Consider the following 24,804-nt stretch of genomic DNA (forward strand, 5'->3'; position numbering starts at 1 on the left):
ATCTGACACATGATCTCAGCTGTCATTGACCGACCCCTTACCACTGATTCAGTCATTCTTTTGGCCTCTTGAACCCTAAGCTTCCTGTTCCTTCTTCCTGAACTGGGCTTTCCCATGGAGCCCACTCAGCTGGGATGGGGATAAACAGATATTAATCAGTCCTGCTACTTCTGTTTCCGGGCAGAGCTGGTCCCTTGGGACTCCTGACCCCCAAGCAAAGAGGAGCCAACCTCCTCCCCCAGACAGGCTTGGGCCTCCTGCAGACTCTCCCAACTGGAAATTCACAAAAAATAAGCGGTGGGGTGGGAGGAGCAGGGCATGGGAGCAGCTACCTTGACACAACCATCTGGTTGCGTCCTCTGGCGTGGAGGTCCTCGTTCTCCTGCTGTAGGGTGGTGATCTTCTCCTCCAACAGCAGATTTTTTTCTTTCTATAACAAATCAGAGTGAGCTCAGAAAGCCCCCGGCACAACGTGTACTATCACCTCCCTCTTATCCGTGGCCACCAAAAACACTGATTCACTTTAGACCAAATGTTACATTTCACGAGGCACTAAGATTACTTGGAACAATGCAACTAAGGCGTGAACGCAGGACTGCCAACTTTTCACTTCGCCAGATGAGTATTAAAAAAAGAAGACAGCCACTACCATCTAAAATCTCCATCAGTTCCCAAGAGAAAAAAAATAGTTTGGTTCTCCAAAAGACAGAAATAAATAATGTATATAAATGTAAGTGTATCTGTTATGCTAATCCACAAAAAATGGTTGAACAAAATGGATAAGGGTCCACTGAAATGGTCTAACTTTATGTTGTGCGGCACACAAGAGGCCAGGGAACTTCTTCCAGGACAATGTAACATAATCTGTTTGGATTCAATCCTAAATCCCCCAAGGCCTTCCTTCTGGAGACAAAGCCACCGTGTCCCTGACGCCCACCACTGCCCAGGCCCGTCCTTGCTGACTCTGATTTCCCATATCTGTCTGATTTTTTTTTTTTTTCCGGCATTGACTCCTTCCTCAACCCTTGCCAGACCTGTGACATCTTCCAGGCCCTCCTGGTTAGCCAGGCTACTTGCTCTGGTGTCACCCAAGTGATAGCGTCGCGCATAGTCAAAAAGTACAAGACCAGGATGAGAAGGAGCCACTGCTGGGCCCAGACCAGCCCCAGGGACTCAAGGGCCAGCATGGGCGGCAAGTCAAAGCTGGTGTGGACCAGGCTGGGCCTTCCTCAGAGTATAATCAGTACCTACCCTCTGCACACATGACAGAGGAAATACCCAGAAAGTGGAAGCGTAAGGCTGCCTTCCCCTAGCCCCCTTCCCCATCCCTCATCCCAGCTGCTGCCAGCCACGGACCACTGTCTCCATGAGGATCAGCCGCTTGTCCAGCTCATGGATTCGCTCATTCTTCATCTCGATGACAAAGTGTAAGCTCTCCAGCTCCTGCTCCCAGAACTGGCTGAGGCTCCCGTGCTCCTAGACAGGAACACAGAGTAACCTTAGACCAGCCAGCATGGGGAGGGGAGAGCAGTGGGGAGAGTGGGCTACCTCCCTCCTCCCCATTCTGCCCCCAACGGTGTTTGACAAGTCACCTCCCCTTCTTGGCCTGTGGCAAGTGCTTAACGTGCTGTATCTTACTCTATTCCAACAGTGCCTGCTGCGCCCGCACCATCACGGACGAGGAAACCGTGGTTCACAGAGGTTAAGTTGCTTCTGCTACGTGGTAGGTCTGCTCTTGGCACTTCATTCTGAGTCCAGAGCATGAGCACTTGACCACCCACGTGCTTCTCTCTGATCTTTACGTTCCCCCTTAGTGACATGGGGACACTGTTTCTTCCAGACCCTCATTAAGGTAACAGCATCAGTTCTAGCCCCAACCTGGAAGAGGGACTGGCCTTTCCTGTTGCCCAGACCTGGACCTTTCTGGAGACTGAAGGAGGACAGGCTGTGGGGACTGCCTCCTACCTGGATGTGCTTCTTGTAGTCTCGGCTCAGGATGGACTCCTCTGCCCTCTTCATCTTGGCCTGGAAGGCCTCTATCTGTGCGGTCAGTCTGTCAATGGTCTCCTGGAGGGGGAGCAGACAGGAGATGAGGCAAGCCTGGCTCATAAGGCTGGAGGTGGACTTCCCCACCCCTTGGGGAGGGGTCAGTGTTGGCCTCTTCAGTCTGTCTTTGCTCTACCCAGCACTGCAGGCTTAAGCTACTTCAACCACTGCTCAAAACATACAGCCCCAGCTCTCCATACCCTTGGGGATGATGTCGGTATTCACGGCTGGTGGCAGACTGGCATTCAAAGTACATGCAAGCCAGGCTCAGCATCCTTGCTCTGTCTCTTCTCTCACTGCTCCCTCTACATGCCTTCTCCTGCAGCCAACATCACATCACTCTTGCAGCTGCCAGGTACATGCCTGCCTCCATACTGCTCTCCTGTCAAGGATTTTCCTCCACCTAAACTTTGTCCGTCGCCTCTAGGATAGGGCACCCCCTTACTGGGGCTCACAGACTCCCATCGTTTGGTCCCTGCCTTCCTCTCTGGCCTCCACTGTTTCCCCCTCATGCTCTATACCCAGGTCTCCTGGACTTGTTTCAGTTCCACAGCTACTCTGTACTTTTTCCCCTTTCCTCCATGTGTTTAAACACGTGTTTTTTGTATGTTTGTTTTCTGCTAAGGCACTCTTCCTACCCTTTCTCATCTGAAAAATTCCAACCCACCCTCAGATTCCAGCTTAGACCTCACCCTCTCTAGAAAATCCCTGACCAGTCAATCTGGGTCAGAGGCCTTCCTTCATTCTTCCACAGCTCACTGAGCAGCCACCCTCGGCTCTAATCATACCGTGGCCCCAGGCCCAAGACGTCTCCAAGATGCTCCCAACCATCCCTGAAAAAGAGGCCAACCCTCATCTCAGACCAAGACCTCCTGAGCTGACAGCAGGGTGGCCACATCACAGAGACTCACATGGCCCAACCCTTCTCACCTGCAGGGCCGCCTTGGCCTCCTGGAAGGAGTGGGTAAGGGCTTCCTTGTCCTGCTCATAGGAGGCCTGGAGGACTGGAGGAAAAGGAGACGCAGTGAGCTCAGAGCCCTGACACTTCACCCCACAGGGCCAGAGAGCCCAGGTGACCCCTTGGGACCATAGGGGTCACGAGTCTGAGAGTGCTTGTATTCATCTTTCTATCTCATGGGCTTGGGGCTGAACTAGAACTATAGCAGATATTTAATAGAAGCTCATGGAAAGGGAAACAAATGAGATCCTGGGAAGATCTTGCATCCTGCCTCCTCTACAAAGTTCCTTTCGGAAAATTCCAACCTTGTCTCAATTGAAAGAAGACAAGAGGGAAATGACCAGTCACTGGGTGGGATGGGAAACAGGACAGAGAACAGGAAAGTGTAATACAGCCGAAAGCCCAGGGATGCAAGGGGCCTGGGTCATAGCGGCAGTGACACAAGGAAGAGAATGCTCAGTAATATAAATGTGATAGAGCTATCAAAATGGATAAGGTCAGCTCTAGAAAAACTATATAAATTGTTATAAAAACGAATTTAAAACTTTTTGATAAATTATGGGACAGGTAATTTGCCAAGACAGGTTCGGTTCCAAGTAAGATGAAGGGAGCACATGCCATCCGGTCTCCTGAATTTAGCTATAAAACCAGGACAGAATGAATGGCACAACTATTTTCAGACTCTGAACAGTAAATTGTGGCAGGCAGACTGGGCAAGAAGATCAGAATTCAAAGCACTGCTCAACCAAGGTATTTATTTAATTTAAACAGGACCCAGAATCTGATGTATTCAAATACTCAAAATGTTCAGAATGCAATACAAAATTGCTCAGCATACAAATCCAAAATTCCCCAGGTGACAACTCTAAATATTCAGCATACAAAGTGGGAAAATCTCATCTCTCCTGAGAAAAGACATTGAACAGATGCCAACACTGAGGTGCCACAGATTTCGTCCTCCAGGGGATCTCCCTGACCCAGGAATCAAAGCCAGGTCTTCTGCATTGCAGGCAGATTCTTTACTGACTGAGCTACAAGGGAAGCCCGTTGGAATTATGAAGGGACCTTAAGGAAGCCACTATATATATAAGGAAGCCCTGAAACAAAGGTGAAAAAACCTTTGAAAACAAAGGTTGAAAACAAAGAATGAAAAATTAGAAAGTGTAACCAAACATTAACACCAGGAGGGAATTTTAGAACAACAACAACAAAAAATGAAGTGAAAACTCACTTGGGGGGCTCAATAGAGGAACAGAGATGACATAAAAAAGAGTCTGTTGGTGATGAATTCTTTTAGTGTTTCTTCATCTAGAATGTCTCTATTTCACCTTCTTTCCCGAAGAACATTTTTTTCTGAAGATAGGATTCTTGATTTACAGTTCTTTTATTTTAGCACTTTTAAAATGTTCTTATTCCTTGTAGCCTCCAAGCTTTCTAATGAGAAATCCACAATTCATTCAAACTTATTTCTTCTACGTAATGCACCATTTTTCTTTGGTTCTGTTCCAGATTTTTTTGTCATTAGTTTAAAAAAAGAGATATGTTTGAGTGTGGATTTTGTTGGGCTTGCTTTGGGGTTCAATACACATCTTTCACCTGTAGGATGATTTTTTGCCAAATCTGGGAAGCGTCCAACCATTCCTTCTTCGAATAGTTTTTCTGCACCGCATCCTTTCTGAGTCTGACACAAATGTCAGACATCTTAGGATTATTTTACGGATACCTGAGGCTCTGTCCATTTTTTTTTCCAGTATCTTTCTGGCTTTTGTTCAGATTTATGGTAATTTCTATGGATCTTCAAAAGTTCACTAGCTCATTTTAATCCCTAGAAGATACCTACATTAAATATGTCACAGGTAGGTTAAAAGTAAAAGAATGAAAAAGCAACATTTAAGAATAAGGAAGATTTTCAGGGATGAAGAAGTACATTACATCATGATAAAGGGGTCTATTCTCCAGGAAGACATAACAACCTTAAATATCTATACAAGTATAGTTATTCTTCAAATGACATGAAGCAAAAACCGACAGAACTGAAAGGAGAAACAGACGAATACACAAGTACAGTTAAGACTTAAACATTCCTCAATACTCGATAGAAAACATAGGCAGACAATCAGTAAGAATATAGACCTGAACAATACTGCCAACTTGTTTTAACTGATTAATTTATAAAGTACTCAACAGCAGAATACACATTCTTTCTGAGGGCACATGAAGCATTCATAAGATAGACCATATCTTGAATCATAAAATAAGCTGTAACAAGTTAAAAAAGGAATGAACTATAAACTATGGTCTCTGACTGCAAAGGAATCAAACTGGATACCGGTAACAAAAAGAGAACTGGAAAATGTCCAAACACTTAGAAGGAAATACCCTTCTAAATTGTCAACGAGCTAAAGAGGACGTCTTGAGGGAGATTAGAAGAAATTTTGAACTGAACAAAAAATATAAAACGTCAGTTTCTAGGATGCAGATAATGCAGTGCTTAGGGGGAAATTTTTAGCATTAAGGGCTTACGTTAGAAAAGTGAAAGTCGCTCAGTCATGTCCAACTCTTTGTGATCCCATGGACTATACAATCCATGGAATTCTCCGGCCAGAATACTGGAGTGGGTAGTCTTTCCATTCTCCAGGGGATCTTCCAAACCCAAGGATAGAACCCAGGTCTCCCATATTACAGGCAGATTCTTTACTAGCTGACCCACCAGGGAAGCCCATTGAAGTTAAATTTGTACTTAAATACTGCCTAGAAAAGAAATGGCCAAGCATATCTTTTCTTGTGTTTATCTGGTGTATCCTCCATGGTCAAATATCTGTTTAAATCTTTAGGTTTCTCTGAAAAATTCTACTGAATATTTTAAAATGATATAGTGCAACTCTCTATAATCTCTTTCAGAGATAGAAGAGGAAGGGACATTTCCCAGCTCGTTCCATGAGGCAAGCTTTGCCCTGATACTACAACCAGACAGATGGTACAAGAAAACTATAGACCAGTAGCCCTTATAAACACAGACAAAAATCTTCAATTAAATATTAGAAAATCAAGTTCAGCAACATATAAAAATACCAAGAGAGGTTTTGTTAATGCAAGTTCAAAAACTGAAGGCTCAAATTAATGTAACCTACCATGTTTACAGTATAAAAAAGGAAAATCACATGATTATATGGATCATGGATCTAAATGTAAAACTTAAAGCCATATAATTTTTGGAAGAAAAGAGAGAAGATCTTTGTTACCTAGAGTTCAGCAAAGAGTTCTTAGACATGATACCAACAGCATAATTGATAAAAGAAAAAATTACCTAGAATTTATTAAAATTAAAGGCTTTGCTTTGTGAAAACTATTAATGAGAGAATGAAAAAACAAACAAACCTTAAACACACACACATGGACTAGGAGAAAATATCTGTAAATACAAAGGACCTGTATCCAAAATACATAAAGATCTCTCAAAACTCAACAGTAAGAACAAAACAGGCTAATTAGATACGTAGGACTTGAACAGACATTCTGCCAAAGAGGTTATACAGACAGCAAATAAACCCAAGAAAAGATGCTCAACATGATTAATCATTATTGAGATGTAAATTATACCCACAATGAGATATCACTACCTATTTATTAGAGCAGCAAAAAATAAAGTCTTGACAAGTGTCAGTGAAAAGGAACAGTGGAACTCACTCATCACTGATGGGAAGGTAAAATGACAGTCCCTTAGGAAAGCAGTTTAGTCGATTCTCACAAAGCTGAATATACATGTACCACCTGACCTATCCATCCCACTCCTAGATATTTACCCAAGAAACTTAAGAACACACAGAAACCTTACACAAATGTTGAGGAGAGCACTATTCATAATTACCTCCAGTTGGAAATGACCTGTCCCCACTTGGACAAGGGGAGGAGTGAACAATGGATCACAATTCAGCCACGAAATAGGAGGCATTCCTGATATAACCAGTCACTTAGATGACTCTCAAATGCACCATGATGAGGGAAAGAAGCCAGTGTTAAATATTATATTGTATTATTTTGTTTCTGTAATAATCTTAAAAAGACAAAACCATGAGTGGAGAACAGATCAGTATTTCCCAGGGGTTAGGGTGGGAGAGGATGTGAATACAAATGGGCAGTCTGAGAGAGTATTTTGGGGGTGATGGGACTGTTTTATATTGGATTATGGTGGTGGCTGCATTAATCTATATATGTGTTAAAATTTATGAAACTACATCAGAAAGTCCATTTGAATGTATAATAATTAAAAAACAAAAATAGAAAATAAAAGACAATAAAGTGTCATCAAGTGTTAAAAAAACCACCACTAGCCTTTCCCAGTTACACTTCCCCCATGGTATATTTCTAGTCATTTATTTAATTTTCACTTTGTTGTTGTCATTTAGTCACTAAGTTGTGTCTGACTCTTTTGTAACCCCATGGACTATAGCCCACCAGGCTCCTGTGTCTGCGGGATTTCCCAGGCAAGAATATTAGAGTGGGCTGCCATTTCCTTCTCCAGGGGAATCCTTCTAACCCAGGGATCGAACCGCATCTCCTGAATTGGCAGGTGAATTCTCTACCACTGAGCCACCAGGCAGGCCTTAAGCAGCACCTAACAGGTGCCAAGCAACTGAAAAATAACTATGAAAGAATTCTGACTGTTGGGAAGAACACAAGACAGGCAGTCCCTTCCCCTCTGGGTTTTTACAATAGGAAAATTGTCTTATTAATATCTTTATAACACTAAAACTAGTATCAAGTCAATGCTCTGCTTGGAGAAGAAAGCTGTTTTCCCATAATAGCTTTGAGAAGGAGGGAAGGACTTTAGAGATATAGATACTGAAATGAGATTCAAAGTAAGTTTCAGAGATACTGTAGAAAGTGAACTGAGGTCAACTGACAGGCCCAGTTTCACAGGGTACATTAGTACCCTTCAAATTCCCAGGGCAAAGGCTTCAGTTCTATTTCAAAACGTTTTATGCTAATGTTGCAATATGTTTCAAGATTCCTAAAATTGTTCAGACCTCTGTTCTAGTTATTCCATTTCTGGAAATCTAAGGATATAATGTAAAATATGGGCACATCTTTAGGCAAAACACATTTAGTGCAGTATTACTTAAACAGTAGTTAAAATCTTTATGTCTAGACTCACAGGAAATAAGGAAAACCATGTGTGCAGTGGTCTAGACTTTACACACATTTTAGCAGCAGACGAAGTACTTGCAAACATGTTTGTCACAATGTTAAATAAAAAGAACGGTATATACATTTTACATATAAAATAATCTTAACTGTGTTTTTAAAAGATAAAAAATTCTGGGGAAAAGTCATAAAAATACTGATGATGAAAAAAAATTGCTATCACTTTTTTGAGGTAAATTTCAATAGCATCAAAAATCTAGATAACCTTCCCCAAAGAAGCTATACAAATAATCAACATGCACATGAGAAGATGCTCAGCAAAATTAGTCATTAGGGAAATACAAGTCAAAACCACAGTGAGATACCACTTTGCACTCACTAGGATGGCAATAATAAGAAGGACAACAATGACGAGCATTGGCAAGGATGTGGTACAACTGGAACTCTTGTGCATTGCTGTTGGAACTGAAAAATGGTACAGCTACTATGGAAAACAGTTTGGTGGATTCTCAAAAAGTTAAGCATAGAATTACCAAATGACCCAGCAGTTCTGCTCCTGGGGGTACAGCCAGGGGAACTGAAAGCAGGTGATCAACCAGGGGCTTGTACTGAAGGCATTTGTTCACAGCCCATCCATCAGCAGATGAATGGATAAGAGAGAGTGTGGGGTGCCTAGGCAATGGAATATTACATGCCACAAAAAGGAATGGAATAAATTTTTTAAATGGTGTTGGGGAAAGGAATGGAGTGTCCATGCACACTGCAGCATGGATGAGCTTTATGCTGGGTGAAGGAAGCCAGCTGTGGGGGCTGTGGGACTCCATTCACATGAGTGTCTGTAGTGGGCAAAGTCATGAGACTCAGAGCAGATTGGTAGTTGCTGGGGGGCTGGAAGAGTGAGTGTGGGGTTGGAGAGTGACTGCTTAGTGGGTATGGAGTTTGCTTTTAGGATGGGAGAGCTCTGGAAGGGTACAGTGGTGATGGTTTCAGGGGACTGTGACTAGACAAAATGTCACTAATGGTAAATTTTATGTTTATTTTACCAAAATAAAAGATATTTGTACATAAACTTTGTCATACCAACCCTACTGGAATGTTTTTCTAATGATAAAATCATGAATGTGGCAAAGATTTTACAAAATGGGGTTCACTGTGTATCATCGATGTTATAAGCAATGGTAAAAGTTTGAACTTGCTGAAATGCCTAACCCAAGGGGCTAGTTAAAAGAACAAGGGAACACACTGGAATGCTAAGTAGTTACTAAAAGTTGTGCTACAGGAGTTTGATGACAAGATGTTAATACAATGCACAGTGAAAAATCAATTTATCTCCTCCCCCAAAGTAGGTGTGTGTATAGATGTATATTCTAGGTAAATACACACTAAAGAAGTACAAGGGATCTATATCAAAGGGGTAACAGTGACTAGTTCTGGGTGGAATTACACACAATTTTAATTTTCTCAGTAATAAAACAATAAATGCTAATAAATACTTGCTAAGTATCTTGCAAAATATCAGGGACTGTTCTAGATTCTTTCACTATCTGCCTTTCTTTCTGTCTATCTATCCATCTGTAAATTAAATTGTTTGACTCTGTAAAAGACCCTATGAACAAGAGTTAACTGACTTCTTCAAGGTTACACAGGTGATAAGTGGTGAAGCTGGGATTCAAACCCTGAGACCATGGCTGCAGAGCCTGAGCTCCAGCCATTACAAGATCATCTTTTTAATCCATACATTCTAAATTTTTTATGATAAGCATTATCACATATAAAAGGAAAGAAAGGTATTTGAAAAAAATAGTCAACCTAAGTATATGCCAAAGCCTTTGACTGTGTGGATCACAATAAGCTGTGGAAAATTCTGAAAGAGATGGGAATACCAGACCACCTGAGAAACCTGTATGCAGGTCAGGAAGCAACAATTAGAACCGGACATGGAACAACAGACTGGTTCCAAATAGGAAAAGGAGTACATCAAGGCTGTATATTGTCACCCTGCTTATTTAACTTATATGCAGAGTACATCATGAGAAATGCTGGGCTTGAAGAAGCACAAGCTGGAATCAAGATTGTTGAGAGAAATATCAATAACCTCAGATATGCAGATGACACCACCCTTATGGCAGAAAGTGAAGAAGAACTCAAAAGCCTCTTGATGAAAGTGAAAGAGCAGAGTGGAAAAGTTGGCTTAAAGCTCACCATTCAGAAAACTAAGATCATGGCATCTGGTCCCATCACTTCATGGGAAATAGATGGGGAAACAGTGGAAACAGTGTCAGACTTTATTTTTGGGGGCTCCGAAATCACTGCAGATGGTGATTGCAGCCATGAAATTAAAAGACGCTTTCTCCTTGGAAGGAAAGTTATGACCAACCTAGATAGCATATTCAAAAGCAGAGACATTACTTTGCCAACAAAGGTCCGTCTAGTCAAGGCTATGGTTTTTCTAGTGGTCATGTATGGATGTGAGAGTTGGACTGTGAAGAAAGCTGAGTGTCGAAGAATTGATGTTTTTGAACTGTGGTGCTGGAGAAGACTCTTGAGAGTCCCTTGGAGTGCAAGGAGATCCAACCAGTCCATCCTAAAGGAGACCAGTCCTGGGTGTTCATTGGAAGGACTGATGCTAAAGCTGAAACTCCAATACTTTGACCACCTGAATGGAAGAGCTGACTCATTGGAAAAGACTCTGAGGCTGGGAGGGATTGGGGGCAGGAGGAGAAGGGGACAACAGAGGATGAGATGGCTGGATGGTATCACTGACTCGATACACATGAATTTGGGTGAACTCCAGGAGTTGGTGATGGACAGGGAGGCCTGGCGTGCTGCAGTTCATGGGGTCACAAAGAGTCAGACACGACTAAGCAACTGAACTGAACTAAACTGAAGCATAGAGCTGTCGTCATTGTGGGGAAGAAACATGGGTATTTAAATATTCTCCTATTTGTCTAGGTTTTCCAACTTTCCTATAATGAATACAGATTGTTTCTTAAAATGGAAAGGAAAAACACCTCTCAACTAAGGTAAAACAAAGCATGGGGTCAAATACTGTAAGCCTGAAAGGACAAGTCTTAGGACTCTGCAGACTCCAGTCCTGAAGTGACAATTGCTTAGGGACCAGAGGTGGGTGGGAGGGGAAAATGGGAGTCCCACGTGAGCTCGGCAGGTGGAACAGAAGGAGTCTTGTCCACAGCCTTCCAAGTGCATCTTGTCCTTACCTCGCAGGGCCTCCGCATGCTCTCCCTCTAGGACTTTTCGCTGTTCATTCAGTTTCTCTCCAAGTTCTAGCTCCCTCTCCTTCTCCACCTGGAGGCAGAGGGTCCCGAGCAGAATGAGATTCAGTAGGTTCAGGGCAGCCTGACTTATCCACTTACCACCCCTGGAGCCTTTTGGAGATTGGTGATCAGAGTCCCCCCAGCCCCAGTGATCTGAGTGATGGAAATAATGCGTACATTCCTATGAGGGCGCAGAGAGGGCGCAAGGCCTCCAAGACATAGCTGATGTGACTGACTTCTCCCTCTTTAGGGCTTAAGAGGGGGCTTCCAGAGATTTACCATGTGGAAAGAGATTTTGGAGTCTTCTAATCCTGATGCCATTGAAGGCAGAAGGACCTTTGCTATGTTGGTGGTTCCCCACTTTTATTGCATAGAATAAATAAAACAAATTATATGCCCACAGTTACAAATATTTGTTCAACAGATATAGGACTCTTTTCTGGGCAAAAGGAGTAAGAGATACTTGCAACAATGATAAAACCAAAAGTTGGTCTTGCTCTGGAATTTAATGAAGTTAGTGGAGCAGGAGGAAAAGAAACAGCTTGGGACTTACCTGCTGCGCCCATTTCTTCTTGTCCTCTTCATGTTGCTGGAGGATTCTGGTGATAGCCTTCTGGTGCTGCTCAGCCTCCTCAGATGCACATACATGGTCAGTTGTGGCTATAGGTGAGGGAGAAAAAAATCACAGAGTGGAGGTTGGGTCCAGGCCCAATGGAGAGGGTGTGGGAGGCAGGAGCTACGGTGTGGGGAGCCTGGTTTCCCCCTCAAAAATGGTTTCAGTTGGGGGATCAACTTCTAGAGGCAGCTCCTTAAATCTCCCTGCCTTTGGAGACCCTCCTTCATGAAGTGGAGCCAGAGGCCTCATCTTGCCCGTAAGATCTACAGGAGAGCAGGTGACTCACTGAACACATTCAGCCTATAAAGGTGCTGTTTGCTCCATCCAGTGTCTAAATTAAAAAAACAGTGGCTGACTTAATAACTGGGCAGCTTTGACTTAATCCTACAGATTTCCAGCTTTTTTTAAAAGTCCTGATCTAAGCTTTTATTTATTTATTTGTTGTCTTTATTGCTGTGTGGGCTTTCTCTAGGTGTGGCGCGCAGGGGCTAAGGCCTAGTTGCAGTGCATGGGCCTCTCACTGTGGTGGCTCCTCTCCTTGTGGAGCAGGGGCTCCAGGGCACACGGCTTTCAGCAGTTGTGGCAAGAGGGATCTTAGTTCCCAGACCAGGGATCAAACCTGTGTCCCCTGTATTGGCAGGTTGATTATTAACCACTGGACCAACAGGGAAGTCCTCCAACTCTTCTTGAAGAAGCCAAAGAAGTAGCAGTGTGTGATTCAGTGTCCAGCAGAAGCTGGCCTGAGGAACAGCGGCCTCCCCCTCCATCCAGGATGTGGTTCTGCTGTGCACCACCGTCCTCACCTCTCGTCTCCTCACTAAGGGGCTATTTGGGCACTGTGTCTGTGTGACACCTCACAGCGCAGAAAGGCTGCTGTGAGCAGGAAGAAGACCTTGAAAACAGGAAATCTAGCCATTGATGAGGGAAACTGCGAAACAGGCCTGGTGATGTCACTCTGGTGAGTCCAGCAGGCTCTGGGTCTCACCTAAGGCGGGGATCCACCCTCTCCGGGCCTCTGTTACCTAATACATTAAATCAGGATAATAGTAATACCTACCTCATAGGGCTATTGAGATGATTAAGTCAGAAAACAACGGCGATGAAAATAACAACAGCATGTAAAGAATGTGGAGACTAAACAAAAACAACAATAACAAAGGATACCAGGAGCTTATTATGCTCAGAAACATGCCCGGATCTGCTCCAAGTGTCTCCCAGGTATTACTCACTGAATCCTCAGAGCTACCCAGAGCGGTGCGTACTGTGATTCTTCCCATTTCACAGATGAGGAAGCTGAGGGACAAAGAAATTATGCAACCTGTCCAAGATTACCCAGCTCACAACTGGGGTAAGGGGCTGTGAACCTGCACAAGCTGATTTCACAGCAAACACTCTGAACTACCATGTTGTTCTGTCTGCTCATGCATCAAAGCAGTAAGTGTACCGACACAGGGAGGCAACCTAAGGATCTTCAACATATGAACGAATAAATAAGATGTACAACAAAAAACGTCTACACATACAAAGGGGCGTTACTCAGCCATAGAAAAGAATTAAATGCTGCTATTTGCAACAACATGGATGGACCTAGAGGGTATTATGCTTAGCACACTAAGTCAGAGAAAGACTAATACTCTAGGTAATCACCTATTTGTGGAATCTAACAACTACAACAAACAAATGAATAAAAAACTAAAGGAGTAGCTGTAGTGCCAGGCATTTGGAGGTGCTCAAGGAGTGCTCTTTAGGACTTCCCTGGTGGTCCAGTGGTTAAGCTTTCACACTTCCACTGCAGGGGCACAGGTCTGATCCCTAGTCGGGGAACTAAGATCCTGTGTGTTGCATGATGTGGCAAAAAAATGTTCTTCATTGTTCTCTAAATGTTTCTCAGGGCTCATGACAGCATTGGAGGCTTAGATTAGCATTGTTATAAATGTAGCAATAATATTATTATAGAATTTCATAGGCCACGTTGGTTACAAGGTACAGTGAGAAGTGTGAAGACAGAGGCTGTGGTCAGTCCATCAGATAGGAGCCCTGGGTGTGGGGGAGGGGGGCTGAGAGGAGGCAGTGGTCATGATCATGGAGTTCCAGGCTCTCATAAACCATTTGGCTCAAGATCTCAAATGTTGGTCAGCAGTACCAAACTGGTCCCAACTTGTGTGCGGGGTGCTACTTACTACAGGGACTTACCATCACTAACAATGCAGACTGTGGCTCAGATCATGAACTCCTCGTTGCCAAATTCAGACTGAAATTGAAGAAAGTAGGGAAAACCAGTAGACCATTCAGGTATGACCTATATCAAATCCCTTATGATTAGATAATGGAAGTGAAAAATAGATTTAAGGGACTAGATCTGATAGACAGAGTGCCTGATGAACTATGGATGGACATTGTATGGACATGACATTGTATAGAAGACAGGGATCAAGACCATCCCCAAGAAAAAGAAATGCAAAAAAGCAAAATGGCTGTCTGAGGAGGCTTTACAAATAAAATAGCTGTGAAAAGAAGAGAAGCGAAAAGCAAAGGAGAAAAGGAAAGATATACCCATTTGAATGCAGAGTTCAAAGAATAGCAAGGAGAGATAAGAAAGCCTTCCACAGTGATCAGTGCAAAGAAATAAAGCAAAACAATAGAATGGGAAAGACTAGAGATCTCTTCAAGAAAATTAGAGATACTGAGGGAACGTTTCATGCAAAGATGGGCTGAATAAAGGACAGAAATGGTATGGACCTAATCGAAGCAAAAGATATTAAGAAGAGGTGGCAAAAATACACAGAAGAACTATACAAAAAAGATCTTCACAACCCAGATAATCACGATGGTGTGATCACTCACCTAGAGCCAGACATCCTTGAATGTGAAGTTGAGTGGGCCTTAGGAAGCATCACTATGAACAAAGCTAGGGGAGGGGATGGAATTCCAGTTGCGCTATTTAAAATCCTAAAAGATGATGCTGTGAAAGTGCTGCACTCCATATGCCAGCAAATTTGGAAAACTCAGCAGTGGCCACAGGACTGGAAAAGGTCAGTTTTCATTCCAGTCCCAAAGAAACACAATGGCAAAGAATATTCAAACTACTGCACAATTGCACTCATCTCACACGCTAGTAAAGTAATGCTCAAAATTCTCCAAGCCAGGCTTCAACAATACATGAACTGTGAACTTCCAGATGTTCAAGCTGGTTTTAGAAAAGGCAGAGGAACCAGAGATCAAATTGCCAACATCCGCTGGATCATTGAAAAAGCAAGAGAGTTCGAGAAAAACATCTATTTCTGCTTTGTTGACTATGCCAAAGCCTTTGACTGTGTGGATCACAATAAACTGTGGAAAATTCTTTAAAAGATGGGAATACCAGACCACCTAACCTGCCTCTTGAGAAATCTATGCAGGTCAGGAAGCAACAATTAGAACTGGACATGGAACAACAGACTGGTTCCAAATAGGAAAAGGAGTATGTCAAGGCTGTATATTGTCACCCTGCTTATTTAACTTATATGCAGAGTACATCATGAGAAATGCTGGCTAGATGAAGCCCAAGTTGGAATCAAGATTGATGGGAGAAATATCGATAACCTCAGATATGCAGATGACACCACCCTTATGGCAGAAAGTGAAGAAGAACTCAAGAGCCTCTTGATGAAAGTGAAAGAGGAGAGTGAAAAAGTTGGCTTAAAGCTCAGCATTCAGAAAACTGAGATCATGGCATCTGGTCCCATCACTTAATGGCAAATAGATGGGGAAACAGTGTCAGACTTTACTTTGATTTTGCACCAAAATCACTGCAGATGGTGACTGCAGCCATGAAATTAAAAGATGGTTACTCCTTGGAAGGAAAGTTATGACCAACCTAGACAGCGTATTAAAAAGCAGAGACATTACTTTGCCAACAAAGGTCCATCTAGTCAAAGCTATGGTTTTTCCTGTAGTCATGTATGGATGTGAGAGTTGGACTATAAAGAAACCCGAGCGCTGAAGAATTGATGCTTTTGAACTGTGGTATTGGAGAAAGACTCTTGAGAGTCCCTTGGACTGCAAGGAGATCCAACCAGTCCATCCTAAAGGAAATCAGTCCTGAATATTCATTGGAAGGACTGATATTGAGGCTGAAACTGCAATACTTTGGCCACCTGATGCAAAGAACTGACTCATTGGAAAACACCCTGATGCTGGGAAAGATTGAAGGTGGGAGGAGAAGGGGATGACAGAGGATGAGATGGTTGGATGGCATTACCGACGTGATGGACATGAGTTTGAGTAAGCTCCAGGACTTGGTGATGGGCAGGGAAGCCTGGCGTGCTGCAGTCCATGGGCTCACAAAGAGCTGGACATGACCGAGCAACTGAACTAGCCAGCTAACTAACAATGCAGAGTCTTCAGCCCCACTCCTAGAGATCCTAATTTAGTTGGTCTGTGGTGGGGCCTCAGAATTGGTATTTTTGAAAATCCACTCCAGGTAATTCTTATGTATAGTCAGATTGGAGAACATCTAAATTCTGACCCAGTTGCTTATCTGGTACTTTAACTTCATCTGCAATATCCTGATAGTCTCCAGGTGGTAATTAAACACTTTCAGAGATGGAGAGCGCATTCTATCAGTAGCTCTGATGACTTTAAACCATCAACCAGACAAAAAAAATTCCTTTGAGACTGAACTGAATTCTGCCAGTGTGTTTGGCTACATTCGGGCCGTGGTACTGACCTCTGGGTCACACTGAACAAGGCTCATCTTTCTTCTCTGTGAGTCACTTGGAGAGAACTGTTGTGTTTTATCGCAACATCTTCTGTTTCTTTACCTGTTCCTTAAAGGACATGGTTTCCAGATTCCTCATCAACCTGATTCTTCTCCACTGTAGTCTCTCCTTTTCCAGATTTTTCTGAAAATGTACTTTTCAGAAATAAACTCAGCACTCCAGGTGTGGTAGCAATAGCCAGGATCAGGGAAGAACTATCACCTCCCTGATCTTAGAAATGATACTCCTATTAAAGCAACCGAAGTAAAATCCCAGGAAATAATTAAATAGCCATATCGTGTTTGTTGATTATAAAGTAGGAAGCCTCACAGATGTCAGAGAGGACATTTATAGGGCTGACTACTCACCTGTGTCACCATTGAGGGGACCCAGTTCCTGAGGCTCTGGTTTGGGAGGCTGATCTGGTCTTTGGCGCCTCTGGAAGAAATGAGATAACAGTGAGGATGAAGGTCGGAGGTGAGTGTGAGGATAGACGCTATGGTAATCCTTCCAAAGGCAGGATAGGAATTCCGGTTGTGCCAGCCCCTGCACTACGCCCAGTTCCCTTAGGCTTTCTTCCTCACAGTCCCAAGGCAGCACCCGCTCTGTGGGGAAGGGGTTCTCAGACAGGATTTCATCTTGGCCAGGGAACCCCTCAGCGGGGAGCTTGATGCTGGTTGACGTCTCCTTAGATTCTTGTACTTTGGCTCGGCTACCAACCATGGGCCCCTCCCTGCCCTTATCTTCCTTCTCCATGGACTTGGCCAGACGTTATGCTATTCCGCTCATCCCAGTTATGGCCTTTAAGTATCTAAAACTTCCCAACCCCCAGTTTAGAGACAATTCCCCTTCCTCCTCAGGGCCCTTGGCTACCACAACTTTCAGCAAGTTCGCTGTAGTGAAGCCAGAGCATCACACGTCAAGCCGTGGTTTTACTATGCTTCTTCTCTGCTAGAAGGGCTGTTTCCCCAACTATATGGAGGTGGCAGTATATAATGTGACAGCTGGAGGTGAAATACTGCAGCGAGGTCATACCAGGCACTATCTCAGCTAATCTTCAGAAGAACCCCGGAAATGTGTATGTCCCCCAATTTAAAAATAAGAAGGCTGAGGCAAAAGAGGATTCCATCAAGGCAGATCAGGGGACATCTGGCAGAGTCAAGTATTTGACCCATACCTAGTAAGCACTTTAACCTTGGTCAGTGGGGGTTGAATCAGAGGAGAGAACTGATGCAAAAGGGCTTTCTCTAATAACTTTTAGAAATAATTGTTTCTTTAATGTTTATTTACTTGACTGTGCTGGGCCTTAGTTACAGCACAAAGGATCTTTAATTGTGGCATGCTAATTTTTAGTTGTGGCACGCGGGATCTAGTTCTCTGACCAGCCATCAAACCTGGGCCCCCTGTACTGGGAACAGAGTCTTAGCCACTGGCCACCTGGGAAATCCCAAAAGGGTTTTCCATACCACAAAACAGTGTCAGTGGCTCTAAGATTTCGGTTTTCATAAATAATATTTTCAAATAGGAGATTGGGTATGGGTTGACAAGCAAGAATGCTGAAAAAAAAATAATTTGCAGACTACCACTATCATTTCATAAAATAGAAGACATTTTAACCTTTCAAAATCTACTAAGGAAAGCTCGAGATAGTTCTTTCAGGAAAGGAGAAATAACATCTTACTCAAAGTTACACACAATGAACACCTTTAATTTTCTCATTTCACCCCAGAGATGTGAAAAGTTGGTCAAAGTCCAGCACTGGTCACTGGACCAAGATGTGGGGTAGAAAAAAATTTAAGCCGTTTTGTATACTTTTCAAAATGTTCTAAAATGTTAGCTAGACTTACTGTGATCATTTCACAATGTGTACAAATATTGAATCATTCGGTTGTACATCTGAAATAGTATGTTATTTTTCAATTGTACCTCAAAAAAGTTTTCTGATTTTAAAAAAAGATACTCTAAGCCTCATTTTAGAAAACACTTAAATAAGTCAGCTCATGAAAAAACTATGAAAGTGTTCAATTGTGAATTACCACTGTAAAAGAAAAACTTTATTTTTTACTGTGATAATAGATTAAGTGATTAATAGAATGAAAATTATTAACAATTTCCTGAACTCGAGAATGAATGAAATGCTGCTGGAAAGCATAGTTCTGGTTGGGGATGGATGAGAAGGGAAGGCTTCTAGAACCTTCTGTTCCTGCCCCACAATGCCCACCACAGAGCCTGGTGCAAACTGAGCCTGGCAAACTGAGCAAGAAACAGTGTCTCCCCCAGGTCCTGGTCCCCAGGATCTGTTCAGTGGCTGGCAACCCAGCCACCCTCCTCCACCCACCCTGTGAAGTCTCGTCTCTTCCCGCCCAGGGGAGAGGGGACGCTTGGCCCAGAAACAAGCTGTCAACACAGGACTCTGGGGTAATGACAGGAGCCAGCCTCTCTCCCTGGGCTGGACGAAGGAGGCAGACAAACACCAAAGGTTGATTGCCTTGTCCCTGTTGCCACTCCTGGTTACAGTCAATCTGGTCAATGTTTTTATGGGAGTGAGATTTCCAGAATTCCAGTTCCAGCTCTTCTACAAACTTGGACAAATCTCTTCCCTCCTCTGGGCTCCCGCTTTCTCCTTTGCAGAGGAAGTGGAGGTGTGAGGCGTTCTTACTTTCACTCAACAATGCCCATGGTATTCAAACTCCGAGTGTTTGATCTCAGCTCTTCTCAACTGCGCTGAGAGATAAGGGTTATTACGAGGGAGGAGACTGGAGCTCAGGGAGGTAAGACACAGTCATATGCGGCCTGGATGTCAAAATCAGCATGAGAACCAGGTCTCAGAAGAGTAGAGACCAGAACAGTATTGTTAAAAACTCAGGGATTCTAGGGACTTCCCTGGTTGCCCAGTGGTTAAGACTCCATGCTTCCAATGCAGAGGGCATGGGTTTCATCCCTTGTTGGAGAACTAAGATCCGACATGCCACACAACACAGCAAAGGAAAAGGAAAAAAAAAGAAAAAACTCTTGGATTCTAAAATCACCCAGATTTGGATTCAAACCTTAAATTTAACACTGTGTGACCACACTGCCTCTCCAAGCCTTGATTTCCTCACAAGGTTATTTTAAGGATTAGCTAAGATAAAGCACCTATAACTCCATAATTCTAACAGCTCAAACATGGCATGATGACTTTTATCACTTTATATCTGAAAAAGCATGGCAGGATCTAAGACCACAGTACTTTGCTAGACTGCTTAGGCTGCCACTGGCCTCAGGTTGCCTGAAATAAGATCATAAAGCTCATGATAAACTTCTCCCAAACAACCACCATGGAAGGTGAAAAACTCTTCTCCACTAACAGCTTCCAGACCTTAGGCAGGACACGGCCTCGTGCTTGAGTCTCCAGATCCTGACAGCACCTCTGCCCCCAGGATAACCATCCAGAATCAAGGCATTCAAGACTCATCTTAGGACATCCCTGGGGGTCCAGGTCCCTGCAATGTGGGGATGTGGGACACCCCAGCTGGAGAGCTCAAGCCCATAATGATTCCACAGGCCACACCTAGGGCCCAACTCCACAGAATAAATAACTATTTGAAAAATAAAATAAATATTTTTAAATAATTAAAAAAGACTCATTATAATAGTCCTCATGCTACTGTTCTCTCTATTAACATTTAAATATTGATAAACATCTTTTTCCAAATATAGGGGTAATAAAGAATACACATTTATTCACTTTTGGAATTTATATATATTCTCTTACATCTCATTTTTTTAAATATAAGCATTTACTACATGGCATTAAATATTTTATAATTGATTTTAATGACTTCAGTATGATGAATTTAATCATTTAATCAATAATCTACTGTTGAATGGACTTCCCTGGTGGCTCAGACGATAAAGAATTTGTTTGCAATGTAGGAGACCTGGGTTTGATCCCTGAGTAGGGAAGATCCCCTGGAGAAGGGCATGGCAACCCAATCCGTACTCTTGCCTGGAGAATCTCATGGACAGAGGAGCCTGTGGAGTCTGTGGGGTTGCAAAGAGTTGGACACGACTGAGTGACTTACACTTTCACTTTCCACTGTTGAATATTTACATTATTTTCATTTTTAAATTTTCAAATCATGCCTTAGGGAACATAATGATTGTAAGACTTTTACACATCTAAAGTTACTGTCTCTACACTTCAAAAAGGCTCTACCAATTAACTAACCTACTAGTAGCATACAGAAGGCCAGTTTTACTGCAACTCTGCCAACATGGACTAGTGTCTTTTTTTTTTTTAATGTTGATCAATTTGCTAGGCCAAAACCAAACCAAAAACAACCTACTGTACTCCTGGCCCCAACACGCACAACCATGTGTTCAACACGATCCCAAATTGCTCAAGACCATCCCAGCATGACATATGGTCGATAATTTCTCAGGCCTCCAGGCCCAGCTCATATATAATTTCTACTTGGTCTCTCCCCAGGGCTGAGTTAGTTCCTATCAGCAGGCCGGTTCAAACACCCATGCGATTAGTTCCCCAGTTACCCGTGCTTCTGTTAATCCAAGGGGGCTCCTTGAGGACAGGGACCAATTTTGAAACTGACTTTGGATTTGATGCCTGTTGTGATGCCCAGACAGTATTTCTAGGGATTTTGAGGCCTAATAGAAGGTCTCCTGTTTCAGGACTATCTGAAGCACTTGCTTAACACAGCTCCCAGGCCCAGCTCTGGACCTACAGAATCGGAGGGTGTATGTGCGGTCTGGGAAGCTCCGATCTACCACCCCATCCAGGTGATTCTGAGGCTCCTGAAGACACATAGCCCAGGACTGAGCAGGAATCAATAAGCAACTACTGCATGGAAAATTCCCACGGCGGGGCCTTGGCTGCTTTCTCCTCAGAGGTCATGGAGCAGAGTTCACTCTACAGTGGGCAGGGACGGGAGCTGGGAAGGGGTCACAAGGATTTCCCCTGCCAAAAGCAGAGTGGGGCAGGCCTCAGGCTGGGAGGGTCATCCAGCTGAGCTCTGGAAGAGGGCTGGAGGCTTCCTGTGTCAATGGAAACTTGGGAGAAGAACACTATGAGGTGGCTGCTAGCAGCACAGAATGGACCTGGGAGGAGGGGAAGGCCAGCACACCCAGGTCTCAGCTTCACTGTGTGACTTTAGGAAAGTGCTGTCCCCTCTCTGGACCCTCTTTGATGGGTCAGGGTTGGAACAGAGGTTCTTCTCACTCCTTATGGGCTCCAGGGCAGCCCTTTGACCAGGAGGGCTGGAAACAGGGCCTCTCCGTCTTGGGAACATGCACAGTTCTGGGGCCCAGCTCCTTGCTAAGGACCAGAGCCCTGCTCTGGGGTCAACCGGAGGTAAACCTGGTCTGTGGCAGAACATGGTTTCAAACACAGAGTCCAGGCAGAGCAAAAGGACAGCACCCAGAGCGGCGGGAAGAGCAGCAAGCTTGGACTGGTCCTGGCAAGACCCCCTCAACCTTGCTTGCGTTTTGGAGGGTAAATTAACAGGAGGGACTAGTAACGGTTGATCAGGCTTGAAAAATAAAAAATGTGAAAAACAAAGACTCTGGACTCTGGCTCCAAATCTCTGCAGGACCACCATGAGGTAAAGGCTGCTAGTGTGTGGCCCACAACCTCAGAAGACAGGATGGTGACCAAGGACTAGAGGTTTTAAGAAGCTTTAGTGCGACATAAAGGATCTCAGAATGGTCCCAGAGATAGGCTGCTGTCTTGGAGGGTGGAGTGGGCTGGCAGTAGTGAGCTCTCCATCACTGGTAGCATGTAAGAAGCAAACTTCATTTTGCAGGTTGGACTGACTGATCTCAGAGGTCCCTAAACTCCAACAATCCAATTCTGTAAGATATCCTTGATGTTTAAGAAGTAAATATCTCTGTTAAACAAAGTGTTTAGCTAGTGCAGATGGTATGAAAGACCCACCAATAGTATCAGAGTCTCAGTGGGCTCTGCTGAGTATTATTCAAGTTGAATTCAGGGTGAACTTTCATAGTCTTATACTAAAGCGTCAGGAACAGACTCCTCAACTTCCCTCAAACTTGAGCTGGGAATTTCTTACACCATGAAAGACTGAGGAAGGCAGAAGCAACTTGGATAGAAGCTGCCCAGCTATTCTCTCCCTCAGGGATCCTACCAGGATGGAAGTCGAACCCTGAGGATGGCACAGCCTTTCCTGAAGACACTTGGTCTCACCTTGCTTTAGGGACGATCATGCCATCCTTTTCATGGCCCTTCAGGCATTGTGCATTTCTGACTGAGTGGTGTGATTTATGGCCTCATTATCCCTGACTAGCTTAGAGAATTTAGTAATCAAAGGACCCTTGAGAGTTCACCAAGCTCCTCCACTGTCCCCATAAACTGCAGACCTGGATTCCCTTGGCTGTGTAGTTCTGTCCAGCTCCTTGGCTGTGGAAGGCTTACTGGGACCCAGAAGATAGGGTTGGAAGGGATCCTGGAAACAGCTTATCCAATCCCCACCTTCTATTTCCAGATGGAAAAACTGAGGCCCAGAGGTGGAGTGGGCAGGGCCTGTCAGAGGGGCCACAAACCAGGATCAGAGCCTCCTGGGAGTCCAGACAAGCCAGAGCCCTTCCCTTTCCTTCGTGCATATGCCAGATTGATCCAAGTAATCCAACATTTAGGGAATTCTGAGCCTCAAGGGACTCAGGTCACACTCCTTTGCAACATCAGAGCTGCCTTTCCGGTGTCAGGACTCGTGCATGGGTGGGGCCCTGGTTTCGGGATCTGAACAACCACAGGCAGAGCCCATTGGCTGAGGGTAGAGGCAGGAAGGAGGTGGGGGCAGAGACCCAAGGGGCTCCCTCCAGGGCCTGGGGTGGAGGAAAGGCGGGGCCTAAATGTTCAGAGCTGTTGAGAAATGTTAGCCTTCACACCCAGACTACAGAGGCTCAGAGGTAAGAATACCACAATCACTGGCCTCAGCTTCCGCATCTCTAAGATGGGCAGAAGTATTTTGCCAAGTAATGCCTGAACGTGATTTTATTTTCACGCAGCCAGGACAGCTAAAGATTTACTTTGACTTGTTCATTTTACACATTACAGTGTCAAGCATCACCCAGTACCTGCCTGGGACACACCAACGTGACCACACCACCCAATGAAAGGCAGGAGCAACCGCAGGTTCTTCCCAGCTGTGTCAGGAGGCCCTGCCTATTCTCCAAACACCTGCAATGCCCCCAGAACACCCAGAGTCAGGGGCGGATGTGGTCTCCATCCCTCCTATCTGACCAGGCGATGAAAGGTCTCAGGGGAGGACAGAACCACTTCCCCCCAAGCACCTGCTGAGACCGCCCACGCCAGACAGTGAGCGCAGGGCCCAGCCCCTCCTGCACGGATGAGAGGCTGAGGCCTAGGGAAGGGTTTCCAATACACCATAGCCCTTCCTTCCTCCCTACAGCCCACCTTCTCCTGTCCTGTATCAGCCTCGCATGGGTCTGCCTCCTCTGATCTCCTGGGAGGGGCCAGAGCTGGCAGAAGCACTCAGCAGCATTTCTGGCATTTGGGTCAGCCGATCAGGGAGAAGGACCCTGAATTAGCAGGACAGAAAGTGGTGTTAGTAGCCACCACGGGAGAAGAGACAGGCTGAGGACGCAGACACACGGCCGGATATCCGCCTGTCTCACCAACCCAATGGGAAACCCCGCAGTGTGAGTCCAGAGTCAGGGCCCTGACTTGCTACTTGCTTGCTGTGTGACCTTGGGGGAGCACCCTCCCCTCTCTGGGCTTCTGTTTCCTCCTCTCTCTGGCATGGAGTTGGGCAATGGGATACATCATGGCCCTTCTAGCCTTGATATGCTATGGACGCAAAAGAAGCGGCAGAGTGAGTTCATTCTGACACCTCACCCTCCATCAGTCCTGTCATGCTTGCTGGTTCCCAGCACAGCAGGGCTGGTGGCTGCACACACTCAGCGGTCAGCCCCCTCATGCAGAGGGCTTCTCTGCAGGACAAGGCAGGAGGGGTACTTGCTCAGGAGGGCCTGCGGGGGGAGTGTCCT

General features: G+C 44.5%; 1 protein-coding gene across 1 annotated transcript in view; it reads right to left on the reverse strand.

The window, feature by feature from the left end:
- CCDC69 (coiled-coil domain containing 69) overlaps positions 1–24,804 on the reverse strand; it is a 35,435-nt gene that overhangs the window by 2,588 nt on the left and 8,043 nt on the right. Inside the window, exons 2-8 of the mRNA XM_019963519.2 lie at positions 17,148–17,217; positions 11,978–12,084; positions 11,368–11,455; positions 2,977–3,050; positions 1,966–2,067; positions 1,357–1,476; positions 333–430 (exon numbers count right to left, since the gene is read on the reverse strand). Of these exons, the coding sequence (XP_019819078.2) occupies positions 333–430; positions 1,357–1,476; positions 1,966–2,067; positions 2,977–3,050; positions 11,368–11,455; positions 11,978–12,084; positions 17,148–17,217 (659 nt within the window). The remainder of the gene's footprint in view (positions 1–332; positions 431–1,356; positions 1,477–1,965; positions 2,068–2,976; positions 3,051–11,367; positions 11,456–11,977; positions 12,085–17,147; positions 17,218–24,804) is intronic.

The sequence above is a fragment of the Bos indicus genome, chromosome 7 (assembly GCF_029378745.1).
Source record: "Bos indicus isolate NIAB-ARS_2022 breed Sahiwal x Tharparkar chromosome 7, NIAB-ARS_B.indTharparkar_mat_pri_1.0, whole genome shotgun sequence".
NCBI classification, from domain to species: Eukaryota; Metazoa; Chordata; class Mammalia; order Artiodactyla; family Bovidae; genus Bos; species Bos indicus.